Here is a 24,749-nt window from a genome sequence, read left to right as displayed (position 1 = left end):
GGTAGTTTAAACAAAAATTTAAATTTGTGGTTTATTTCCTAATCCCAAATTGAATCTTTCCTTTCCCTTTCTAAACAGGCTGTTATGGATTTTTTCTTAGAAGCCGTAACCCAAAACCCCCAAATCCTTTCTCTAGCAATTGCTGCTAGTAAACTTTGTATTCCATGTCTAAGGAAGATGTACAAATGAAATGCTTCTTGCTTCTTCCTCACTTGGGGTCCCCAGAAGTCTTATTTTCCTTTTGGACATGAATTCAGGAACATGGGGCCGATCCTTGAGCATAGCTGCAATGGCACCCTCCTGGGCACCGACGTGCACATCAGCTTCTCCAGTGGCCTTCCCACTGGAACTGTAGTCCATGGTGATTCCAGCAGGCTTCAGTGGAGCAAAAAAGCTCATAATGTCTTGGGCATTAGCTTGGAAAGGCAATCCTCTCCTGTGGACAAAATGTAGTGAGGCATAGTTCCAAAATCACAGCCTCGGGAACTTTCCTGACACCTCCTTAGGCAATTCTACTTCCTTCTGTCTTTCAAAAGCTGTCATGGGTAGAATATCTCCATTTACTTCATGCCCTTCAAAGATGGTTTCTGGCTCAGTTATATACTTAGCAGTAGGAGAAAATGCCATTTTCTTTCCCTTATGAGAACCAAAATGTATTCAAGCTTCATTCCTTCTGCTTGGAAATATCTCTATATACTGGGTATCGATTTCTTTCCAAGAAATTCCAATTTCTGTGCTAACAAATTTGCAAGACAGCTAGTTGGCCAACTGACCGGAAGAGATCCACATTTTTGCTTATTCCAAACAAAGGTGATCCAACAAAGTGCGAAAATTATCAAACAATGTCATTAATATCACACACAAGTAAAATTTTGCTGAAGATCATTCAAAAGTGGTTGCAGCAGTACACTGACAGAGAACTGCCAGAAGTTCATGCTGAATTCAGAAGAAGATGTAGAACAAGGGCTGTCATTGCTGATGTCAGATGAATCATGGCTGAAAGCAGAGAATACCAGAAAGATGTTTACCTGTGTTTTATTGACTATACAAAGTCATTCTACTGTCTGTATCCTAACAAATTATGGATAGTATTGCAAAGAATGAGAATTCCAGAACACTTAATTGTACTCATGAAGAGCCTGTACATAGACCAAGAGGCATTTTTTTGAACATAACAAGGGGATACTGTATGGTTTAAAGTCAGGAAAGGTGTGTGTCAGGGTCGTATCCTTTAATCATACTTATTCAATTTGTATGCTGAGCAAATAATCTGAGAAGGTGGACTACATGAAGAAGAATGGGGCATCAAGTTGGAGGAAGACTCATAAACAACCTACGTTATGGATATGACACAATCTTGCTTGCTGAAAGTAAAGAGGACTTGAAGCACTGATGAAGATCAATGACTACAGCCTTCGTTATGGCTTACACTTTGACATAGAAAAATAAAAACCCTCACAATTTTACCAATAAGCAACATCATGATAAATTGAGAAAAGACTGAAGTTGTCAAGGATTTCATTTTACTTGGATCCATGGTTAACACCCATGGAAGCAGCAGTCAAGAAATGAAATGACACATTGCATTGGGCAAATCTACTGTAAAAGAACTCTTTGAAGTGTTAAAAAGCAAAGATGTTGATTTAAGGACTAAGGTGCACTTGACCCAAGCTATGGTGTTTTCAATCACCTCATAAGCATGAAAAAGCTCGGAAATGAATACGGAAGACCCAAGAAGAATTGATGCCTTTGAATTATGGTGTTGGCAAAGAATATTGAATATACCATTGATAGTCAAAAAAAAAAAGAAAAAGAAAAAGAAAAAATCTGTCTTGGAAAAAGTACAGCCAGAATGCTCCTTAGAAGCAAGAATGGTGAGACTTCATCTCACATACCTTGTTATCAGTAGGGACCAGTCCCTGGAGAAGAACATCATGCTTGGTAAAGTAGGGGACAGCGAAAAAGAGGAAGACACTCAACGAGATGGATTGACATAGTGACTGCAACAATGGGCTCAAACGTAACACCAGTCACTAGGATCTGGCAGAGTTTCATTCTTTATACATAGGGCTGCTATGAGTCGAAATCCACTTGATGGCACCTAACAATGACAACAAAAGTTTCTTCTCTGTGTTTCAGTGGAGCTTGGTTGGCCGTTTCTGGTTCTTTAAACTGCACATAGACTTCTCCTGTTTTTCTTCTCCCCCTGGAGCCCATGACAAAAGTAGTATCTACTATACTCAGTTTTGCAAAGAAGTCTACAATGTTTTTCTCATTGCAACTATAAGGAAGTCCTCTCAAAAGAACCACGGCATCATTTACCACAGGTGAGGATTTGACCTGTAGGCTGTTCATTAAAGCATCCACATCTTTTTTGTTTTTCTATCAAGAGCCAACCTATGTACGTCGGATGATTTCCTAAGGCTTTCTGCACATCCTGCTCTGATTCCATTTCAATTAAGGGATCACCCCCTTCATTTCCCATCTCTACTTAAGAGGACCCCCATGTATCTGTCAGTTTGTCGTACTTTGGGGGCTTGTGTGTTGCTGTGATGCTGGAAGCTATGCCACCGGTATTCAGATACCAGCAGGGTCACCCATGGAGGACAGGTTTCAGCTGAGCTTCCAGACTATGATAGACTAGGAAGAAGGACCTGGCAGTCTACTTCTGAAAAGCATTAGCCAGTGAAAACCTTATGAATAGCAGCGGAACATTGCCTGATATAGTGCCGGGAGATGAGCCCCTCAGGTTGGAAGACACTCAGAAGATGACTGGGGAAGAGCTGCCTCCTCAAAGTGGAGTTGACCTTAATGACGTGGATGGAGTCAAGCTTTTGGGACCTTCATTGGCTGATGTGGCACGATTCAAAATGAGAAGAAACAGCTGCAAACATCCATTAATAACTGGGACCTGGAATGTACGTGGTGTCAATCTAGGAAAATTGAAAATTGTAAAAAATGAAATGGAACGCATAAACATTGATATCCTAGGCATTAATGAGCTGAAATGAACTGGTATTGGCCATTTTGAATCGGACAATCATATAATCTCCTATGCCGGCAATGACAACTTGAAGAGTTGAAGAGGAATGGTGTTGCATTCATCGTCAAAAAGAACATTTCATGATCTATTCTGAAGTACAAAGCTGTCAGTGATAGGATGATATCCATACACCTACGAAGAAGACCAATTAATACGACTATTATTCAAATTTATGCACCAACCACTAAGGCCAGAGATGAAGAAATTGAAGATTTTTATCAGCTGCTGCAGTCTGAAATTGATTGAACATGCAACCAGGATGCATTGATAATTACTGGTGATTGGAATGGGAAAGCTGGAAACAAAGAAGAAGGATTGGTAGTTGGAAAAGATGGCCTTAGTGATAGAAACAATGCCAGAGATCAAATGATGGATTGACATAGTGGCTGCAACAACGAGCTCAAGCATAACAATGATTGTAAGGGTGGAGCAGGACGTGGTGTTGTTTTGTTCTGTTGTGCATAGGGTCGCTATGAGTTGGAACAGACTCAAGGGCACCTAACAACAACAACAAAGATAATTTAAGAGGAAATGTATTCCATTCTTACCATTGGAGATTCTGCAGTCTGAGAAAAAGTTAAGCATATCCAACACAGTGCATGACCAGGACAATCCTTGAACTTAAATGAGATAAACATCATCCACTTCCTCTCCTAACCTGGATGGAGCCAGGGTGTGGTGGAAGGTCTTCAGGTATATATATATATATATATATATATATATATATATATATTTGAGATAGCATACATAATTTTGAAGCTACTGCTGAGCATACCGAGTGTTTCATCCTTTTAAAATAACTTCTATGAGGAAGCATAAACAAAGCTGAAATACACAATCTTTATACATCTTTCCAGGGCTCTTGACATGATGTCTCTCATTCATTGGCTCATGGATTCCTTTTATTTGGAGTATCATTTGGAAGTAACTGAGTTTCTTCTGTACTTGTGGGCATTATTTTCTATACCATTACTACTGTTGTCTGATTTCAGCTGTTTGGGTTGTTCAAATTCTTTCCCATCATCTGGATGATTCTTTTTCTTTTGGGTACACATGGAATGTCATATATTTGAAAGTTCTGCACGGTGCAAAAGATTGACGTGCTTGGCTGTTAACATAAAGGTTGGAGGTTTCAGTGTACACAAAGGCACGTCAGAAGAAAGGCCTGGTGATCTAAAAAAAAAAGATTTTTTTTTTTTTTTTAACTTCCAAAAAATCAGCCACTGAAAACTCTGTGGAGCATAGTTCTATTCTGACACACATGGGGCCATCATGAATCAGAGCTGACTCAATGGCAGCTGGTATTGGTACTGGTTTGCACCATAAAATTTATTGTGTATTGTCTTATCAATAAAAAAATGTGTTATTGTTTCTTTTAGTTAAAAAATATTAATACATAAAACATATTTTTTTTGTGTGTGAAAAAGAAAAACCAAGTAATACAGAGGTATATAAAATTTTTTTTTTATATACAATGAAAGCCTTCTCATATCCCCATCCTCACCTTCCAATTCAACTTCTCTCCTTGGCTTAACCACTTCTAATAGTATGAAGTACATCTTTCTTGACACTTTCCTTACATACCAATTCAGGTACATACACAAATACATAGTTTTAAAAACACATTGGATCAGGCTAAACATGTTGCTCTGTACTTGCTTTTTTCACTTACTAGTATGGTAGGATTTTTTCCATGTCAATGTAAGGTCCTGCGTCTTAGTCTTTTTTATTAGCTTCATTGTAACGTGGTACCGATTTTATTCATTTTTTTTTAATTAGAGGATAATTATATTGTTTCAGTGTTTTCTTTCTTTTTGCCATTGTTGTTAATGTCCTTCCAAATTTATTTGTGTATATGAGGGTGTCTTTTTTAATATGTTGTTGTTGTTAGATGCCATTGAGTCAGTTCCAACTCATAGTGACCCTATGTACAATGGAACGAAAAGCTTCCCGGCCCTGTGCCATCCTCACAAGCACTGCTATCTTTGAGCCTATTGTTCCAGCCATTGTGTCAATCCATCTTTTTGAAACTCTTCTTTTTTGCTGACTCTCTATTTTACCAAGAAGCACTGGTGGCACAGTGGTTAAGTGCTCATTTGCTAACTGAAAGATCAGTGGTTCAAACCCACCAGCTGCTCCTTGGGAGAAAGAAGTGGCAGACTGCTTCCATAAAGATTTACAGCCTTAGAAACCCTGTGGGGCTGTTCTACACTGTCCTAAAAGGTCACTATGAGTTGGAATAGACTTGGCGGCAGTGGGCTTTTGTAATATATTTATAATTAGAACTCATGGGTGAAGGGGATGGATATTGAAATTTTGTTCAAAATTAGCTGTATCAGTTTTCAAGTTCAGCTCAACAAAGTATGAGAATGCACATTTTTTATTTTCTCCTAAATTCTAGAAATCAACAATATTTTCAAGTTTTATCAATCTGCGGGTGAAAAATATTTTCTTGTGTTTGGTTATGCATTCCCAAAACACTATAGGTAGAGAATTTTTTTTTTCATATATTTGTTAGCCAATTACATTTTCACTGTGATTTACTGTTCCTTTGTTTTGCCTATTATTTTCTTGGGCCTTGATCAACATTTTTGTTTCTGTGGCACACAGAGGGTGGCCCTAAGTGGGAGTCACTCCATGGGAACATGTGGTGGTGGTGGTGGATGGCATGATTGGAGTCCCTGAGTGGTTCAAATGGTTACACGCTCAGGTACTAATTGAAAGGTTGGAGGTTGGAGTCCTGCCAGAGGTGGCTTGGAAGAATAGACTGGCAGTCTACCTTCCAAAAATCAGCCTTTGAAAACCCCATGGAACAGAGTTCTACTCAGGACCACGTGCGAGAGCCATGAGTCAAAACTGACTTGGCGGCAACATTTTTTTTTTTTTTTAAGGGCCTGGTCTGGGCCCTGGAATTGGTTTAGTTTCAGCTTGCCTTGGTGAGGTCATGTTTATTGTGGTGTTCAGAGGGCCTCTTTAAAGGAAGCTAGGGCTCATGTTCCTTCTTGTAGAAACTCCTAGTTTATTTTTAAAATCAAATTTATTATGTATTTTTGGTTACGGAAATAATGAATACTCAATATAAAAAAAACATAAAAAATACCGAAAAATGGAAAATAGTGTGAAATTAATGATTTATATCATCACTGACGCAAAATAATGTTTTTCGCTTTATGTATAAAATTATATAGCCAGGAACATAAGACAAAATTTATATTTTATATTTAAAAATATGTTCGTAAGTAAATCTATAAGAAAGACGTACAATGACCTGAAGTCATAAGCCAAGTTTGGGTTCTTTAAGGTGGTACCTAGTTCTATTTTTTTTTTTTTTTATTGTGATTTAGGTGGAAGTTCACAGAGCAAATTAGTTTAAACAGTTAATACACAAGTTATTTTGTGACATTGGTTGCCAACCGTGTGATGTGTCAACACTCTCCCCTTCTCCACCCCAGATACCCTGTTTCCAGTCGTCCCATTTTTCTGTCCCTTCCTGCCTTGGCTTTGCTTTTGGGCTGGTGTGCCCACTGGTCTCTATACATGATTGAACTATGAAGCACGTCCCTCACATGGCCCTATAGACCTGTCTAATCTTTGCCTGAAGTGTGAATCTTAGGAGTGACTTTAGTACTGAGTTAAAAGGGTATCTGGGGCCATACTCCTGGGGTTTCTCCAGTATCTGTCAGACCAGCTAGCCTGGTATTTTGTGTGTGTGTGTGTGTGTGTGTGTATGTGTGTGAATTTGAATTTTGTTCTACATTTTTCTCCCAGTCTGTAGAGACCCTCTATTGCGATTCCTGCCAGAGTAGTCTGTGGTGGGAACTGGGGACCATCTAGTTGTTTGGGGCTCTATCTGGTGAAAGTCGTGGGCCTGCTTCTATTTTTGTTGTTGATGTTTAACTGGAATTGATTGCCAAGAAAACAGAAAATCAATAGGAGATGTAGTATTGATAATTTTTGCCTTACTTAAAAATTTTCAAGAAATTAACATTTTCTCAGCTTAGGAATTACTTGTTGAGCACTAGCCAAATCCTTAACCAATTAACATAAAAATCTTCCTGGTTTAAAAATGAATCCTTTTTTTTTTATTCTTTCTGAAATATACTGACATGGTTTGGAATTATAGAGATACAAATTTCATAGTCAAGTCACTAAATTAAATGCACAATTACAAAAGAAGGTATATGTAGTCATATATTTGGAATATCTAATTTAGTTATCTACATTAACCAACTAGATAATGGACCTCTTTTCTTAAGGAGCCCTGGTGGCACAGTGGTTAAAGCGATCTACTGCTGACTAAAATGTTGGTGGTTTGAAACCAACAGCTGATCCTTGGGAGAAGGATGTGGCAATCTCCTTCTGTAGAGATTTACAGCCTTAGAAACCCTATGAGGCAGTTCTACTCTGTCCTATAGGGTCCCTATGAGCTGGAATCAGCTCCACGAATGTCACCAAACCAAACTAAAATAGTCATTGTCAAGTCAGTTGTGACTCATAGCGACCCCATATGTTGTAGAGTAGAACTACACTCCATAGGTTTTTCAGTGGTGTGAACTTTCAGGAGCAGATCACCAGGCCTTTCTTCTGAGGTGCATCTGGGTCAGTTCCAACCTCAAAGTTTTTGGTTAGTAGTTGAGCAATTAACCATTTGAGCCACCCAGGGACTTTTTTGCTATTTCTGGAAGTATTCAGCCTGATAGTAGAATTATGACTTAATTTCATTACAGCCTGGCATGTGACCCTCCCCCAGAGTTCAGGGGAAGGTGACAGGGCAGGGGACCAATCTCTTTGGTTAAACACTTACTTTCCTTTGGAATTCCAGGTGGTTAAATAAACTGGGATTAGCTGTAATCCATCAGACATCTGCCGCAAAGGATGAAGGTATGTTCTAACTTTAAACTTCTGAAAATTTAGCAAGCATGTCAGCATGTCTGAAATAGGAGGAAAAAACGATGTCGAATTCTACGTATAGTTTGATCCTGATGAGACATACCTTGGCATTTAAAATTATCTGAAAATATGTAGAGACAGATGTATTCACACAGGCTTACCAGCACGGAATCCAGCTTCCTGTGCTGGCTACCAGCGCTTTTCACACTTAGCCCACACTTCAGTAGTTGTAGGCTTCGCTGACATCTCAGGACATCTCAGACAAGTGCCCATGCAAATATTTTATTGCCCCATTTACTGAATTCTTACTCACAGGCATGAATTTCCCTGATCTAGTCATGATCTAGTCAGATAGTGTTCATCCCACTCTTTCCTCTCTGATAGTTTAATATTTCCACCAAATGGGCCCTGAGACTAGTACCCAAATGTTGTGCTAGAGTCCTGGAAGTCAGACTGTGGCACAGGCCAAGTTTTATAGCTTGGCCTGTAGCTCCCAGGGTTCAAAACCTGCAGGAGTATAATTCTTGATGCTGCAATTACACTTTAACCTTGCCAAGAGAAGGGCTTTAGGTGGCAGGCCACAGAGCTGACGCTTTTTCTGAAATGCTCAGACCACATAAAAATAAGGAATTGGAAGTAGACGGTTACATCGTTTAATAACAGAATCATACAGTCTTAAATTTAGAAATGGAAAAGTGGCCACTTGATTTAAAGCAATGAAGAAGTAGAATGCAACACCGTGAAATCACTGTTGTCACCACGTCCTGGTCCTCTTTGCCATAAAATAAACACCCACTGTATTTTTGAAGTACGTTTATGGATTGCGAGTAAAAAAGGAAACTATACAAACATCTTCCCCTTAGTCTGGTATTTTAGATCTTCCGTGATATGGCTTCCGATGACCTTTGAGCTTTGTGTTCTACCGTATCTTTTAGGGGTCTCCATACATCTGGCTCAGCCTGCTCTGTGCCTGGGGCTCCCTCCCTCTGTTTGGACATTTGATGGTTTTACCTATCCTGCCAGTTTCAGCTCATTGTGATTCCTGTGATCAAAACTAATCAATAGTGATTGTGTGCTCTTTTGGTATATGACTCACACATCTTTTGATGAATTATTTGATTTTCCCTTAGCTACAGTCAGTCCTCTCCCAGAGTGCTGGACTCTCTTTGAGGGCAGAAACCTTGACTTGAACATTGGTTTTTCCCTCTCAGGCAATCCCCTTACACCATGTAGTTCACTAGAACAATGTTTTCTGAAATGGATTGACACTGCAGTAACTGGACAGAGAAAAACCTCGGCTCACACATGATGGAACAAGTGATGGCAGCTTTAAAACATGAAGCATTTTCGCTTTTGTTGTAGAATGCTACAGTGAGAGTGAACAGGATGATCCTGAAGGAGCTGTGGAGACACCGCCCCCTCCTTACTCTTCAGAGACTTCGTTGGCTTCGGTATGTGCAGTCCTCATTAGTCTGTTGGTTTTGGCTCAGGTGCGTGGATGTCATTCCTCCCATTTGGCAGAAGCTACCTTGGCCAATACGCTTTTAGAACAGGTAAATTAAGGGACCCACCAAGGAGCAAGTGTGGGTCTGGGGTTGCTGCCTTTGAGCCTTCTTCCTAGCAGCCCACTTGCATGACAAACATGTATTTATTATCAACCAAAGTCCACATTAGAGTTCACTCTTTGTGTTGTACAGTCCTATGGGTTTGAAAAATGCATAATGCCATGTGTCCACCATCATGCATCATGGAGAAGAGTTTCACTGCCCTAAAATGCCCCCCATGGTCCACCTCTTCATCCTCCCCTTACCCCCTGACTCCCTGGGAACCATTCATCTTTTTACTGTCTCTATGGTTTTGCCTTTCCTAGAATGTTGTGTAGTTGGAATAAGACCTGTTTTCTAATGGTTGTTTATTTAAATTGCCTGCCTAAATACATTTAAAATAATTCGAACAATTTCAAACTTGTAAGTCCCTGCCCTTTGTATGCACCACTACTACCAATTAGTTGGTATAGTGAGGTTCTTGGATGGGCCCCGCCCAGGTGGGCCCACGGCCCTGGTGGAGTGCTGAGAAGATGGTTGAACTGCACTGTCCAGCAGAAGTAAAAGCCATAACAAGGTTTCTGTAGGCGAACCTGTAGAAGGATCATTAAGCAATGATTGTGAGGATGGCGCAGGACCAGGCAGTGTTTCCTTCTGTCGTACACAGAGTCACTATGAGTCAGAGCTGACTCAGTGGCACCTAACTACAACATTAACAGATACACAGGCTACAATAATGTAAAATAAATTTAAACGGGATGAAGAAAATAGCATAAAGAGACAATGAGAGTCAGAAGATAGCAGGAAGTCAGGAGTGAGGGTAGTAAACTAAATACACATAGGATATGAGCCTACATATTCCCTAGGGAGGAGTTCTCATTTGATGTTAAGCTTTGGAAGCACCCAAGGGAAGCTCAGGCTGTTAGACTACGGGGAGTTACTGCATAGTTGGTTGCTCATGAGCGTTATGGTGCTGGCCCTAGATAGGTCCAACAAGGATCATTGGAAAAGTTGATTTATGGCTTTTAGCACCTACCATGTGCCGGGCCTCATACTAGGTGCTTTAATATATGGCCGTTTAAGCCCAAACAACCGTGAGAAATAGTATTTAATTTTCGTTAAGCATCTTTTCAAACTTATTGAGCCTTTGGATTTTTTTTTTGTGTAGTGCCTGTTCAAGTCTTTTGCCTATTTTCAGCTGTTTCTCCCTCCTCTCCCCTCTCCTCTGTCTCCTTCTTTTTGATCTGAAGGATTTCTTTGTCTATTATCCTATGCATTAGTCCATTAGTTCTTTGAGAGTTGTAAGTAAGGCAAATCTCTCCCACACCATGACTGTTTTTTTTTTTTTTTTAACTCTGTTTTGTGGTTCCTTTTTGTAAACAGATGTTCTTGATTTCAATGTGTCTGATTTATCCATCACTTCCATTGTGGTTAGTGCTTTTGTTTCTGGTTGAAGAAATTATTTTCAATACTCAGGTCATAAGGAAATAGATAGTATCACCCTCATTTTATGGCTGAGGATACTGAGGTTCATAGAGGCTGAGTGGCCTGGTCAAGCACCCAGTAAATGGAGCACAGAAATGTGACCCTAGCCTGTCTGGCCTTACAGTGTGTGTACTTTCCATGATACTATGGTTCTTGCCCATCCATGGGCCCAAGTAACTACAGGTTCTCACAGGTTACAGGAAGCTCATATACTTACCAGGCTTCTTCTGCCAGACTTTTCTATTTTGAGTGATAATGTCTTCATTTTTGTTTGCATTTTTTCACTTCCCAAATTTAAAGCATTAAGTTGATCATTTATATAAAGACCTATACTGTTTTTACACACTCTTAGTTGAGAATGGTAGTCACTTTTTAAATTTATTTGGCTAGTGGTCAAGGCTAAAAATACATCTTTGTTGAATAAATATATTTAGTAAAATCTCTATGAAATAGAGTTAGCTAAATTAAGAAAATTAAACTTTGAATATGGTACAAGGTAGAACAGTTTTTGAACTAGACTTATGATATAATAGCCTCTCTTAAAATAGTCATAGCTTTTCCTTAATGTATCTTTCTTTTCTTTTAAAATCTGTTTCTGAATTTAGAAAAAGGTTTTTATTTTCTCTGTATCACCCAAACTTAATGATATCTTTAGGCCCTAAAATGTCTTTGAGCTTTTAGCAACTTTTTCTAGAGAGTTACCCCCTCCCCCCCTTTTTTTTCCTTGTAAAGAAGTCACCAACCTTGTACAGTGTAGGTTTAAAAAAATGGTGCTAGTTGTTGACTTAATAGAGAAGTACTTTTTTTTTTTTTTTAGTTTGAGTCTCTCTCCGTCTCCCTTTCTTTCTCTCTCTCCACATATATCTGTCTCTCTCCTATTTAAACCTACAACACACAAGGATTTGGTTGGCTGTCCTTCCATATCTTCCTAAGTTTGTCTCTCCCTTCACTCTGGCCCTCAGTGTGACTCTCCTGGTATTTATTTTAACTCTAAAATACTGTGATTTTCAGTTTCATAATGGAAAACTAGAATCACAGATCACTACCAAAAGTCTTGCCCAACAACTAGAAGCCTACCTGATGAAAGTAAAAACAACCAAATTGTCTTTTTAGATGAAGGATCATGGCTCAATTGCTTTGTACGATGACAGTCTAACCTGATATTTCAGTAGCATCACAGTGAGTGCATTTCAAAACAAAAATAGAAGGGCTGGATGCTTATGGGACCATTAAGTTAGGTCATTGAAGTCAGAGGACTCTTCTGAATTTTCTGATTCATCAGTCAAAACATATTTCTGAAAAGTTTTAATCGAATCATTATTTGGTAGATCACTAAAGGCTAAATTTTTTTTCTAAAGAAATATATTGGAATCCGTCAGATAAATGTTGAACAGTTAGATTTTTTTTTTGCCTTGGAAACAGAATATGTTCCTCCTGCTTGCATATTTCCCAGACAGATTTTGTTTTTTGTTTTCTCTTGTTACTGAAAACAGACATGCAAGGCACTTGGTTAAAATAACATTTCAGCTTTTTACTTAAACAAATGAAATTGAAAAAAAAAAAATCATGGTAATTTTTATCCAGAGCATGAAGCAAGTTATTAGTTTGGCTCAGTTTGGTATAGATCAGCCATGACTGTGGTATACAGGTCTAAAATCATTTTTTCTAAGTAACTTTGTTTTCTTTCTGAAATATTTTGGGTAATGAACTTTCTATTTTGGAATGAGGAACTTGAAAGCCTAAAAAAATACTATCCTGGAAAATTGTATCTAAAAGTTTAAAAAAAAATCTTAAATATTTGCTTGGGTCCAATCAGTCCGATTGCTGTAGAGTAAGGATACGCAGCTGTGTAGTGTAACTTCAGCCCCAGGTAGGCTTGGACTCGCACTTCTGAGGGACTGAACCACATTCACAAGAGAATAAAGAACACTTGTGTGCCTTCCCTGATGTGAACAAGAGGTTTTGTTTATGTTCCTTCTTCTTGAGAAGGCTTCACAGGATTGATAGTGGAAAGTACATTCATTTATTCCTGAGAAATTAGAAATGGGGAGCTTTCGGCCACCTTAAAAAAAAGTCTCAGAATAGGTAGGAAAGAATGGGTAGAAATCATTCTGCCTGATTGTCTGAAGGGAGCCCTGGTGGTGCAGGTGTGAAGAGCTCAGCTGCTAACCATAAAGGTCGGCAATTCAAATCCACCAGCCACTTCTTGAAAACCCTATGGGGAATTCTACTCTGTCCAAAGGGTAGCTTTGAGTCAGAATTGACTCGATGGCGAGTTTGGTTTTTTGGTGATTATTTGAAACTCACAAAAGAAGAAATAAAGAACCAACTTCATTCATATTTAAAACTTGCTGAGTTTATATGCTACAAAGTGTGTTTAATAGCTATAAAGGTTACTAAAAAATCTGTTCCCCATATTTTTAAGTTTAATTTTAAATAGAATTGTCTAATTTAATTTTAAAAAAGAATAGCCTGATCTACGATTATTCTTTCATTCTATAAACATTTAGTGAGAACCATGTTTCTAAATAACTGGATACATCAGTGAATAAAGCAGATTCTGATTCACGTTTTTCATGGAGCTTAACTTTTAGTTGATGGAGACCGATAATAAACACCTCACACAATAAGTAAGTGACATATCTTCTGTGCCAGCAAAAGAGTAGAGCTGGGCGAGGGGGTCAGGAGTGCAGAGAGTGGGAGTAATGGGTAGGGTCATTGGAGTGGCCTGATGGAGAGCTAAGATCTGAGAAAAAAACCTTGAAAGGCCATGTGAGAGTCAGCCAGGTGTATATATATGGGGGAGGAGTTTTCCCAGCAGGGGGAACAGGTGGAGCCAAGGTCTCCTTGGTGAGGGCAGCAAGGGGGCCAGAGTGGCCAGAGCAGTGTGAGCCAAGATGAAAGTCGTAGGAGGTGATGTCAGAGGGAGAATGGTGGCCATACCTTGGAGGACCTGTGAGCCATTTAGTGGACTTTGATGTTCTGCATGATTTAGGGAGCTCTAGGAAGCTTTTGAACTGAGGAATGATATAAGCGAGTTCCATTTAAAGGATCACTCAGGCTGCTGTGTGGAGGAGACCTGGGATGGGACGGGGTGAGGGGCACAGAAGTGGGGAAACCTGAGGGAGGGTATGCAGGAACCTAGTGGGAGACAGTGGTGGTTGGGATTAGGGGATAGCAGTGGGGTCGCTGAGAAATGGAAAGATGGGATTTTGAATATGTTTGGAAGGTAGACCACCCAATAGGTGGATCAGAAATGTGAGAAACAGAGAAGATAAGTATAGTAGTTCTCACATTTTGACATCTTTCAGCAGTACAGGTCTTTTATATCCAAATGATGAAAAATATAAATCAGTGAAATCAAGCCAAAGAAGCAATAAACAAACATAAAGCCTGTAAACGGTGGTGCATTGACTAGGGGCAGAGGACGAACCGGAATTAAAACACAGAAGGGGGTAAAGTCAGCTTTAGAAATTCTAATTTAATCTTAACAGGAGAAATCTTGCACAGTTGTTTACAAAAGGTCACTTGATATCTATTCTATAAAATGACAGAAATGTTTGCAAGTGAAATAAAAAAAAGAAAATTGCTGTCAAGTCAATTCCAACTCATGATGACCCCATGTGTTATAGAACTGCTGCATAGGGTTTTCTTGGCTGTAGTCTTTATGGAAGCAGATCTCCAGGCCTTTCTTCTGTGGTACCCCTGGGTGGCTTCCAACTGCCAATCTTTAGGTTAGTAGTCAACCACACACTGTTGGTGCCAGTCAGGGACCCTGCAAGTGAGAGCGTGATAATTGCATGCAAAATGACTAGTGACTTTCTACTCGTCTGTCAGTTTGTTGTACTGTGGTCGCTTCCGTGTTTCTGTGATGCTGAAAGCTATACCACTGGTATGTCAAATACCAGCAGGGTCACCCACGGTGGACAGGTTTCAGCGGAGACTAAGACAGACTACGAGGAAGGATGTAGCGATCTACTAAAACAAACTAGCTAGTGAAAACCTTATGAATAAATCCTTTCACTATACTTATGCAATCTGTATGCTGAGCAAATAGTAAGAGCAGCTGGACTATATGAAGAAGAACATGCCCTCAGGATTAAAGGAAGACTCATTAACAACCTATAATATGCAGATGATACAACCTTGCTTGCTGAGTGAAGCAAGTGAAGAGGACTTGAAGCACTTGGTAAAGAAGATCAAAGACTACAGCCTTCAGTATAGATTGCATCTCAACATAAAGAAAACAAAAATCCTCACAACTGGACCAACAAGCAACATCATGATAAATGGAGAAAACATTGAAGTTGTCAAGGATTTAATTTTACTTGGATCCACAGTCAACTCCCACGGAGGCAGCAGTCAAGAAATCAAAGGATGTATTGCACTGGGCAAATCTGCTGCAAAAGACCTCTTTAACGTGTTAAAAGCAGAGATGTCACTTTTAGGACTAAGGTGCGCTTGACCCAAGCCATGGTATTTTCAGTCGCCTTATGTACATGTGAAAGCTAGACAATGATTAAGGAAGACTGAAGAAGGGTCGATGCCTTTGAATTGTGGTGTTGGCAAAGAATATTGACTCAACCATGGACTGCCAGAAGAATGAACAAGTCTGTCTTGGAAGAAGTACAGTCAGAATGCTCCTTGAAAGCAAGGATGGTGAGACTTTGTCTCACATACTTTGGACATGTTATCAGGAGGGACAAGTCCCTGGAGAAGGACATCATGCTTGGTAAAGTACAGGGCCAGTGAAAAAGAGGAAGACTTTCAATGAGATGGATTGACACAGTGGCTGCAACAGTGGACTCAAACATAGCCATGATTGTGAGGATGGCACAGGACAGGGCAGTGTTTTGTTCTGTTGTACATAGGGTGGTTATGAGGAAAGAAAAATTCACCCTGCCCCTTCAAGATGCGAGAAATTAGGATAAGCTTTATGAAAGCTTTTAAGTCTTTTCTAAATTAGCTTTTATATTTTTGCCTCTTGCTTTAACAGTTCATGTTCTCAGCTTGCCCTTCTGGCAGTCAGTCACCAAGGCATGGAGGCTCTGTCCCACAACCCCCCAAATGCCTGTCTACGTTTTCCATTCCCACTGCCCCTGTCCTACATTTGGTCCTCATTAGCTCTTGCCTGAGTTATGTACATTGCAGGGGGTTTCTTTCCCTGTCTCTAGTCTTTTAATATCCTCCTCATAAAAGTCACTTCCAAATTAATCTTCCTAAAGTGCTGTTCTCATGACATTGATTAACCTCCTGAAAACTTTGTGTGAATCTTCATTGCTGATCAAATTAATTAAGACTCTTTGGCTTGATATTTCAGACCCTTAGGCTCTCTTCAAACTGCCATTGCAGTCTAGTTGCTGGTTCCACCTTTGTCATCGGTCAAATGAACTTCCTGCTGTTTCCCAAACACTCTGCAGACATGCCTCCTCTTGTACCTTTAAATATAAAGTTTCTTCACTTGGAGGAATCACCTGTCCCCACCCCAATTACAATTTTTTTTTTAATTTATTTTATTTTTGTTGTTAAGAATATACATAGCGTAACACCCACTAATGCAACAATTTCTATGTGTACAATTCAGTCACATTGATTACATTCTTCAAGTTGTGCAACCAGTCTCACCCTCCTTCTCTGAGTTGTTCCTCCCCCATTAACATAAACTCATTGCCCCCTAAGGTTCCTATCTAGTATTTCGAGTTGCTGTTGTCAATTTGATCCCACATGCTGAGCAAATAATCTGAAAAGCTAAACTATACAAAGAAGAACTTGGCATCAGGATTGGTGGAAGACTCATTAACAACCTGTGATATGCAGATGACATAACCTTGCTTGCTGAAGGTGAAGAGGACCTGAAGCACTTACTGATGAAGATCAAAGAATACAGCCTTAGTGTAGATTACACCTCAACATAAAGAAAACAGAATCCTCACAACAGGACCGGTAAGCAACATTGTGATAAATGGAGAAGAGATTAAAGTTGTCAAGGATTTCATTTTAATTGGATCCACAATCAATGCCTATGGCAGTGGCAGCCAAGAAATCACAGGATGTATCACACTGGGCAAATGTGCTGCAAAAGACCTCTTTAAAGTGTTAAAAAGCAAAGATGTCACTTTGGGGACTAAGGTACTTTTGATCCAAACCATGGTGTTTTCAGTCGCCTCACATACATGTAGAAGCTGGACAATGAATAAGGAAGACTGAAGAAGAATTGATGCCTTTGAATTATGGTGTTGGCCAAGAGAACTGAATATACCATGGACTACCAGAAGAATGAACAAGTCTGTCTTGGAAGAAATACATCCAGAGTTCTCCTTGGAATGGTGGATGGTGAGACTTCATCTCGTATACTTTGGACATGTTATGAGGAGGGATCAGTCCCTGGAGAAGGACATCATGCTTGGTAAGGTAGAGGGTCAAGGGAAAAGAGGAAGACCTTCAATAAGATAGATTGACACAATGGCTGCAACAGTGGGTTCAAACATAATAATGATTGTGAGGATGGGGCAGGACTGGGCAGTGTTTTGTTTTGTTGTACAGAGTGTCACTATGAGCCAAAACCAACTAGATGACACCTAACAACAACAACAAATAGTTCTTAAAAGATCATAATGCTCAAGGCAGACATTCTTTACGAGTTAAGCTGAACTATTGCTTGATTTAAAGAAGACTTCAGGATATATTTTTGTTTCAAGACTTAAAGATTATTTCAGGCTAGTAGTTTTGGTGGTATGCAGCCTCCATGGCTCCACAGAGTCTGGATTCCATGAGAATTTGACATCCTACTCTGTTGTAAGTGGCCCCACTTCCATGTTTTAGAGATCTTTAAAGACCAGATTCAAATGTGTCTTTCTTCATAAAGCTTTTCTAGTCCTCTAAATCAGGGTAATTTTGCTTTCTTCGGAGTTTCCTATATTCCTACAGTGGTTTTTTTTTTTCCTTGTTATCAGAATCTGCCCTGTATTATAGATTTTGTGCATATGGTTTATTTCTCTAATTATAAAATTCTTAAAGTCAGAAGGCAGTGTCAATCTTATTCTTAACCACAGTCTAGCATATATTTGAAACTACAAATATTTCCTCAAATGTATTAGAAAGACAGTACTTTACACTCTCCTGGTGCTTTTGCATGGGTTTTGAGACAGTTGGTTTCATTTGACTTTCACAAAAATCCTCTATTAGTTTTACAAACTAGAAAGCCAAGTTCCAGAGAGGGAAACACTATCAGAGGTAACACTTTCAAGCTACAAATATTAAGAATATTCTTTTAGGCTATGTCATTTGCTCTTCTTGCTATGTCTGGATCAGTCAGACAGCTAATAAATATTTGTTGTGTATTTACTATGTCCCAGGTACTGTTCCAGGTACTGAAGGCTGAACTGAACAAGAAGGAGTCCCTTCTCTTGAGCATCTTAAGTTCTAAATTGAGAAAGAGGGAAAATAAATTTATAATTCTAACAAATAACCTCGGGTGTTTATAAATGCAAGAGCCCTTGGTTGTACAGTGGTTACAGCACTCAGGTGCTAACTGAAATGCTGTCAGTTCGAACCCACCAGCCATTCCACAGAAGAAAGATGTGGCAGTCTGCTTCTGTAAAGGTTTACATCTTTGGAAACACTATGGGGCAGTTCTACTCTGTCCTATGAGGCCATTATGAATTGGGATCGACTTGATGGCAGTGGGTTTGATTTTTGGTATATATAAATGCTATGAAGATAAAACAGGACAATGTGCTAGGAGATGGCTGGGCTTGGGGGTGGAGAGGATACAGCTCTATCTAGAACTGTCAGGGAACACCCTGCTGAGGAAGTGGCATTTGAGTTGAGACCAATGGGAAGGAGGCAGTCATCCAAAGTGCCACAGGGAGAACCTTTCAGGCGGAAGGAATGGAGATGTGCTCAAGGGACAGAAGACAGCCAGTGTGGCTGAAGGAGATGTAGCTGGAAGGGTAAGGAGGGCCTATGTAGGCCTTCTCATCTTGATGAAGACTATGGCTGTTTTTTCTACGTGTGATGGGTGGGCATTAGAAGGTTTTCATCTGGGGAATCCTGTGATTGAATTTGTGTTTTGGAAGCATTACTCTCCCTATTGTTTGGAGGATGGACTCAGGCCATGGAGAGGGCAGTTGTGGAGGCAGAAGGCCAGTAGAACAGGACTCGGAGGTGAAGCGACTTCTCCAAGGTCACTTGGAGATTAAGGATTGGAGTGAGAAGCGGATCTTCTCTCAGCTCATTGCCCAAGGTTGTCCAGAAGGTTAGTGGAAGAAGGGGGGAGCATCCTGCACAAATTCTCCTCGTTCTTAAAGCCACGTTTCTACTAACATGTGGTAGAAATAAAAACACAATACTTCCCAGGGCTTAACAGCATTTCCTTTGTGTACTGGTTGCTGTGGACTTGACCATGATGACCACCGTGTGCATCAGATAGCACCGTGCTCCACAGGGTTATCAGTGGATGATTTTTTGGAGGTAGGTCACCAGGTCTTTCTTTTGAGATGCCTCTGGGTGGACTTGAACTTGCAACCTTTCAGTTAGCAGTTGAGCATGCTGTTTGCACCACCCAGAGACTTCAACATCAATTGAGTAGTTTGCTTTTATTAGTGTGACCAATGAAGGGAGTCCTGGTGGTGCAGTGGTTAAGCACTTGGCTGCTAACCAAAAAGGGTTGCGGTTCGAACCCACCCAGCAGCTAGCTCCTCGGAAGAAAAGACCTGGCAATCTGTTCCTGTAAAGATTACAGTTCTACTCCGCCATGTAGGGTTCTGTGAGTCAGTACTGACTCACAGGCACACACAGAAAGAAAAACTGGTCTTTTCTGTCCTTTTTCCCTCATTTGATTTGATTCTGTTTAATCTCATTTCTGTATTTCCTTTTCATATAGTTACCTATGATTTATATGGTGACTCACTCCCTAATGATAGGGCATTTAGTGGCCATTTTAAACTATTGTCAGCATGTCAAACTCACATTTTTTAAAACAATATAAAGAAAAAGGACTTTTGAGCTAACTAACATTTGTGAAGTAATTAAGTTTCTTCAGTAAATATAAATATTTCATACGCAAAATGGGGAAAAGCAAAATTGGGTTTTAAGTTAAATCATTATATATAATCTGTTGATTAAAACTAAGATCTTTAAAATGTCTTCAATTTTCTCGTTAAAAATAAACTATTTAAAACCCAGATGTTCTGAAATGAATAAAACCACGTGCATTCATTGCTTTGTAAATAATAATTTATTCTTTGAGATTATAAGAAAATTTTATGGGACTGATTTTCATTGGGAAACTCTGGTGGTGTAGTGATTAAGTGCTACAGCTGCTAACCAAGAGGTCGGCAGTTCGAATCTGCCGGGTGCTCCTTGGAAACTCTATGAGGGCAGTTCTACTCTGTCCTATAGGGTCGTTGTGAGTTGGAATCGACTCAATGGCAGTGGCTGGTGGGAATTTTCATTGCAATCCATACCAGGTACTCCTTGATTTTGGGATTGGGTTAAATCCACCCCTACAGGGACGGGAAACCCAATAAACAAGGTACGCATGGGTTTACTTACTAATCTGTGGTGCACAATTTTGCCTGTTTTTTGCCACATCAAAGATGTAGTGAAATCCATGTGAAATTGTGAACGACAGATTAGTGAATAAATGCAATTTAGCCTGTGCATAATTTGCCTACTGGTAAACCTGCCCCTCCACCCATGGCAACTTTATGGAGAATTTCCAGGAGATCTTGGATGAGTGACTGACCTGCTCTGGGCCGCTTTCCTTCACATAGCCAGTCCTCTTGTCCATTAATGTGTTAGCAACTGTGCACAGATGCAAACAACAGAGATACAAAAAAAATGATTAAATACAGCCCTGTTCTCAAGTAGCTCACCAAAAGGTAAATAAGTCCATGAGCAGTTATACTACCTGGTGAGAAATAAAATCGTATTCTTCCAGTATGATGGAGTAAACCTGGGTGCAATGGGCAGAGTACCTACCTCATCCTGAGGCCATCAGAAAAGGCCTCCTGGAGGAGCTGACCCTTGAGCTGACCCTTGAACTGACCCTTGAAAGAAGGGTCACTCCTTGAACCTTCATTTGATTTGCATTGGGGAGTTTTATGAGTGTATTTTGTGAATGTTTCACGGAAGGCCCTTAGCTAAGGGTTCTCTGACTTGAGGCAATTGCTAGGTGTGGAATGGTAGAAATAATGAACCACGACTTAGTACGACAGTATCTATAAAGCATTTCCATCTATTGAATCCTCTGTAATGGAACTTCAGATTCATTTTCATTTGTTATCTTGTCTGATTCCATCAACATCTTATCCCAATGGAAACTCCCTTCTAGCTCTGGTACCAAACCAAAGCGAACCTGTTGCCTTTGAGTAGATTCTGACTCATGGTGACCCCGTGTGTGTCAGAACAGAACTGCTCCATAGTGTTTTCAAGGCTGTGACCTTTTGGAAGCAGATCTCCAAGCCTTTCTTCCGATGTGCCTCTGGGTGGGTTTGAACTGCCAACCTTTCAGTTAATAGTTGAGCGCTTAACTCTTTGTGCCATGCAGGGACTCTTAGCACTGGTACACATAGTCTTTTTCTCATTTTCTTTCCAGTTCTTCCCCTTATTCCTTCTTTTTCTTTTCTTCCTTCCTATCTTTCTTTTTCTTCTGACTCTGCTTTCCTCCATTTTCAAATAAAATTATAAATGTTCCACAGTGCCTAGAAAAAAGCGATTGAAAGCATTTGCACTGTGTTTGAGTAGAACCACAAGCAGGAATACGCTTCACAGCTATTTTTGCTGCTCATTTAACTTGTGCTTTCTCAGTCCTTTAAGCAGTTTTGAGGTTCAAAAGGGCTCCCTGAAAGTGCTGCAGCGACCTTATGCTAGTCTTTTGCTCAAATAGCCCATTTCGCTGTAATCAAATTAGAGTACTATCAGCAAAAGCTACAGGAAAGCCTGTGCTTAATTTCTTTCCAGAGTAGGAAGCTGATCACACAGAGCAGAGGTTTTCTAAAATAGCTCGCAGTAGGGGAATGTGTCAGGCCTTGGCCAGAGTGGGAATTTTGTAGATCTGGCTAGTGAGTAATCTGTTCCTGGTGTTTATTTGGAGAGTTTGGTAGTGTTTGCAATACCTTTTTCAGATTATTAGGGTTCTATTTAGTCAATTATAGATCTTTGGTCTCTTAGGTGTTAAGTGGTCTGACTTGATTTAAGGCAACCACTTCCCAAGCCACTTGATACTTTCCTGAACGGGAAAGTTTTATATTTATGCAAATATATAATTACTGAGAAGATATATGTGACGAGTTAGTATCTGTCTAAGTCACCTAGTGCTTCTACAACAGAAATACCACAAGTGGATGGCTTTAACGAAGAGAAATTAATTTTCTCACAGTCTAGTAGGCTAGAAGTTCAAATTCAAGGCATCAGCTCCAGGGGAAGGCTTTCTCTGTCAGCTCTGGAGGAAGGTCCTTGTCATCAATCTTCCCCTGGACAGGAACCCAAAGGACACACTCTGCTCCCGGCACTGCTTTCTTGGTGGTATGAGGTCCCCACTCTCTGCTTGCTTCCCTTTCCTTTTATCTCTCGTAAGATAAAAGGCAGTGCAGGTCACACTCCAGGGAAACTCCCTTTACATTGACTCAGGGATGTGACCTTAGTAAGGGTGTTACAATCCCACCATAATTCCTCTTTAACATAAGGTTACAATCACAAAATGGAAGACAAACACACAACACTGGGAATCATGGCCTAATCAAGTTGACATAGTTTTGGGGACACAATTCAATCCATGGCAGTATCTTAACTAGATTTTTTTTTTTCTTTTTAACCTTTTGTTAGAAAATGTTTCAAATATGTATGCAAAGCAAAAGGAAAAAGTATAATGAATCTTCATTAACGTTATCCAGCCTCAGCCATTATCAATATATTGCCAAACTTGTTCCAGCTATACCCTCCCCTCCCTATCTTTTTTTTTCAGTAATTTTTATTGTGCTTTAAGTGAAAGTTTACAAATCAAGCCAGTCTCTCACACAAAAACCCATACACAACTTGCTACATACTCCCAATTACTTCCCCCCCATGAGACAGCCTGCTCTCTCCTTCCATTCTCTCTTTTTGTGACCATTTTGCCAGCTTCTAAGCCCCTCTACCTTCGCATCTCCTTGTCAGGCAGGAGATGCCAACATTGTCTCAAGTGTCCACCCAAACCAAGTAGCTCACGCCTCACCAGCATCCCTCCCCAACCCATCATCCAGTCCAAACCATGTCTGATGAGCTGGCTTCGGGAATGGTTCCTGTAGTGGGCCAACAGAAGGTCTGGGGGCCATGATCACCAGGGTCCTTCCAGTCTCAGTCAGACCATTAAGTCTGGTCTTTTTATGAGAATTTGGGATCTGCATCCCACTGTTTTCCTGCTCCCTCAGGGATTCTCTGTTGTGTTCCCTGTCAGGGCAGTCATCAGTTGTGGCCGGACACCATCTTGTTCTTCTGGTCTCAGGATGATGTAGTCTCTGGTTCATGTAGCCCTTTCTGTCTCTTGGGCTCGTTATCATCCCGTTTAACTAGATATTTTAATGCCACGTTACTTAAAAGTAGATTTATTATTTGACATTCCATGTCTACATGCAGTCAGCTGAACACAACATTGGGTAAATACTGGCTTTTCCCATAAGAACTCAGAACCTAGAACCTGTAAAATTTTGTGGGGCATATTGGTTTGGAGCAAAGTCAAACATTCTGAGTTGGTTGGAGTGAGTCTAAGGTTTTTGGAGAGGATCTTATTTTGTTCTTTGTCTTCTGCCCTCTAATTATCTCCTTCCTACTACTTCCTTGGAGTTTGAATGCTTGAGATTGACAAGAGTATCCCATGGGATGAAGTAGCAAAATGCCTTCTCTGTCTTGTCTGCTATTGGAGATGTAGATGACCCATAGAACTCTCGTGTCTAGATTTTTGAACAAAATTAAAAACGGAGGAACATAAAATTGCCAAGTATTTATTTTGCTACATAGGATATTTAAATTTTTTCAAAAAAGACAAAAACTTACCTACTATCACCATTTTCCACAAGAAGGCATTATGTTTTAACATCAAGTTATAACAAGGATATAATCTCAGAAGAAATGAAGTCCTTCCCAAGACGGACAATTGGTGATGTTACATTGACGTTTTGTCTGGGGACGGGTGAAAAGTTTGCCGAGGACTCTCAGTCACCCTTGATTGCACCTGAGGGACTGCTGCCAGAAAATCCCGGACCATCAATCCGCTTCTCATAGACTGTGCTGCAGTTTTGGGGTTCTCTTTAATTAGGAGATGGCAAATGTTTTCGTGCCTTCTTGGGTGAAGCTCTAGTAAAGTTATAAAGGTATTAAGGAGAGAATGAATTAATGTTATTTCATCTTAACTGTGGAGTTATGAGCTGATGTTGGTCATGGATTAAGGAATATGTGAAAGATACTTGTGAGTTTAAATATATGTCCCTTGCCCACATCACCCATCTGGACTCAGTTAACGGTGTTGTTTTACTTCCTGTGTGGCTCCAGCTGTGACTCTCTTTTCTTAATCCCTTTTCTCCAGAGTTTTTGCTCAATCAGGGTGAATTCAATGATAGATGGCAATTTGCTTTTTGTTTAAGATATCTTCTAGTATTCTAAAGAATTCCCCGAACGAGCTTTTTAGGTTCTGGGAGCACTGGGGAATGGGGAAAATCAGAATATGGAGACTTTTAGATCCTAGAACAGTGAATTCTAAGGTAGACAAATCAGTTTTGGAAAATGGCATCATGATGCCTGTCATGTAG

General features: G+C 40.0%; 1 protein-coding gene across 22 annotated transcripts in view; it reads left to right on the top strand.

Annotated features, from left to right (window-relative positions):
* IPCEF1 (interaction protein for cytohesin exchange factors 1) overlaps nucleotides 1-24,749 on the top strand; it is a 319,466-nt gene that overhangs the window by 169,127 nt on the left and 125,590 nt on the right. For all 22 annotated transcript variants that reach the window (XM_064292423.1, XM_064292503.1, XM_064292438.1 and 19 more), the window contains 2 exons: nucleotides 7,866-7,924; nucleotides 9,296-9,384. In XM_064292423.1, the coding sequence (XP_064148493.1) occupies nucleotides 7,866-7,924; nucleotides 9,296-9,384 (148 nt within the window). The remainder of the gene's footprint in view (nucleotides 1-7,865; nucleotides 7,925-9,295; nucleotides 9,385-24,749) is intronic.

Source organism: Loxodonta africana, chromosome 1 (genome assembly GCF_030014295.1).
Source record: "Loxodonta africana isolate mLoxAfr1 chromosome 1, mLoxAfr1.hap2, whole genome shotgun sequence".
Classification (NCBI taxonomy): Eukaryota; Metazoa; Chordata; class Mammalia; order Proboscidea; family Elephantidae; genus Loxodonta; species Loxodonta africana.
This window is presented reverse-complemented; position numbering and strand designations above follow the sequence as displayed.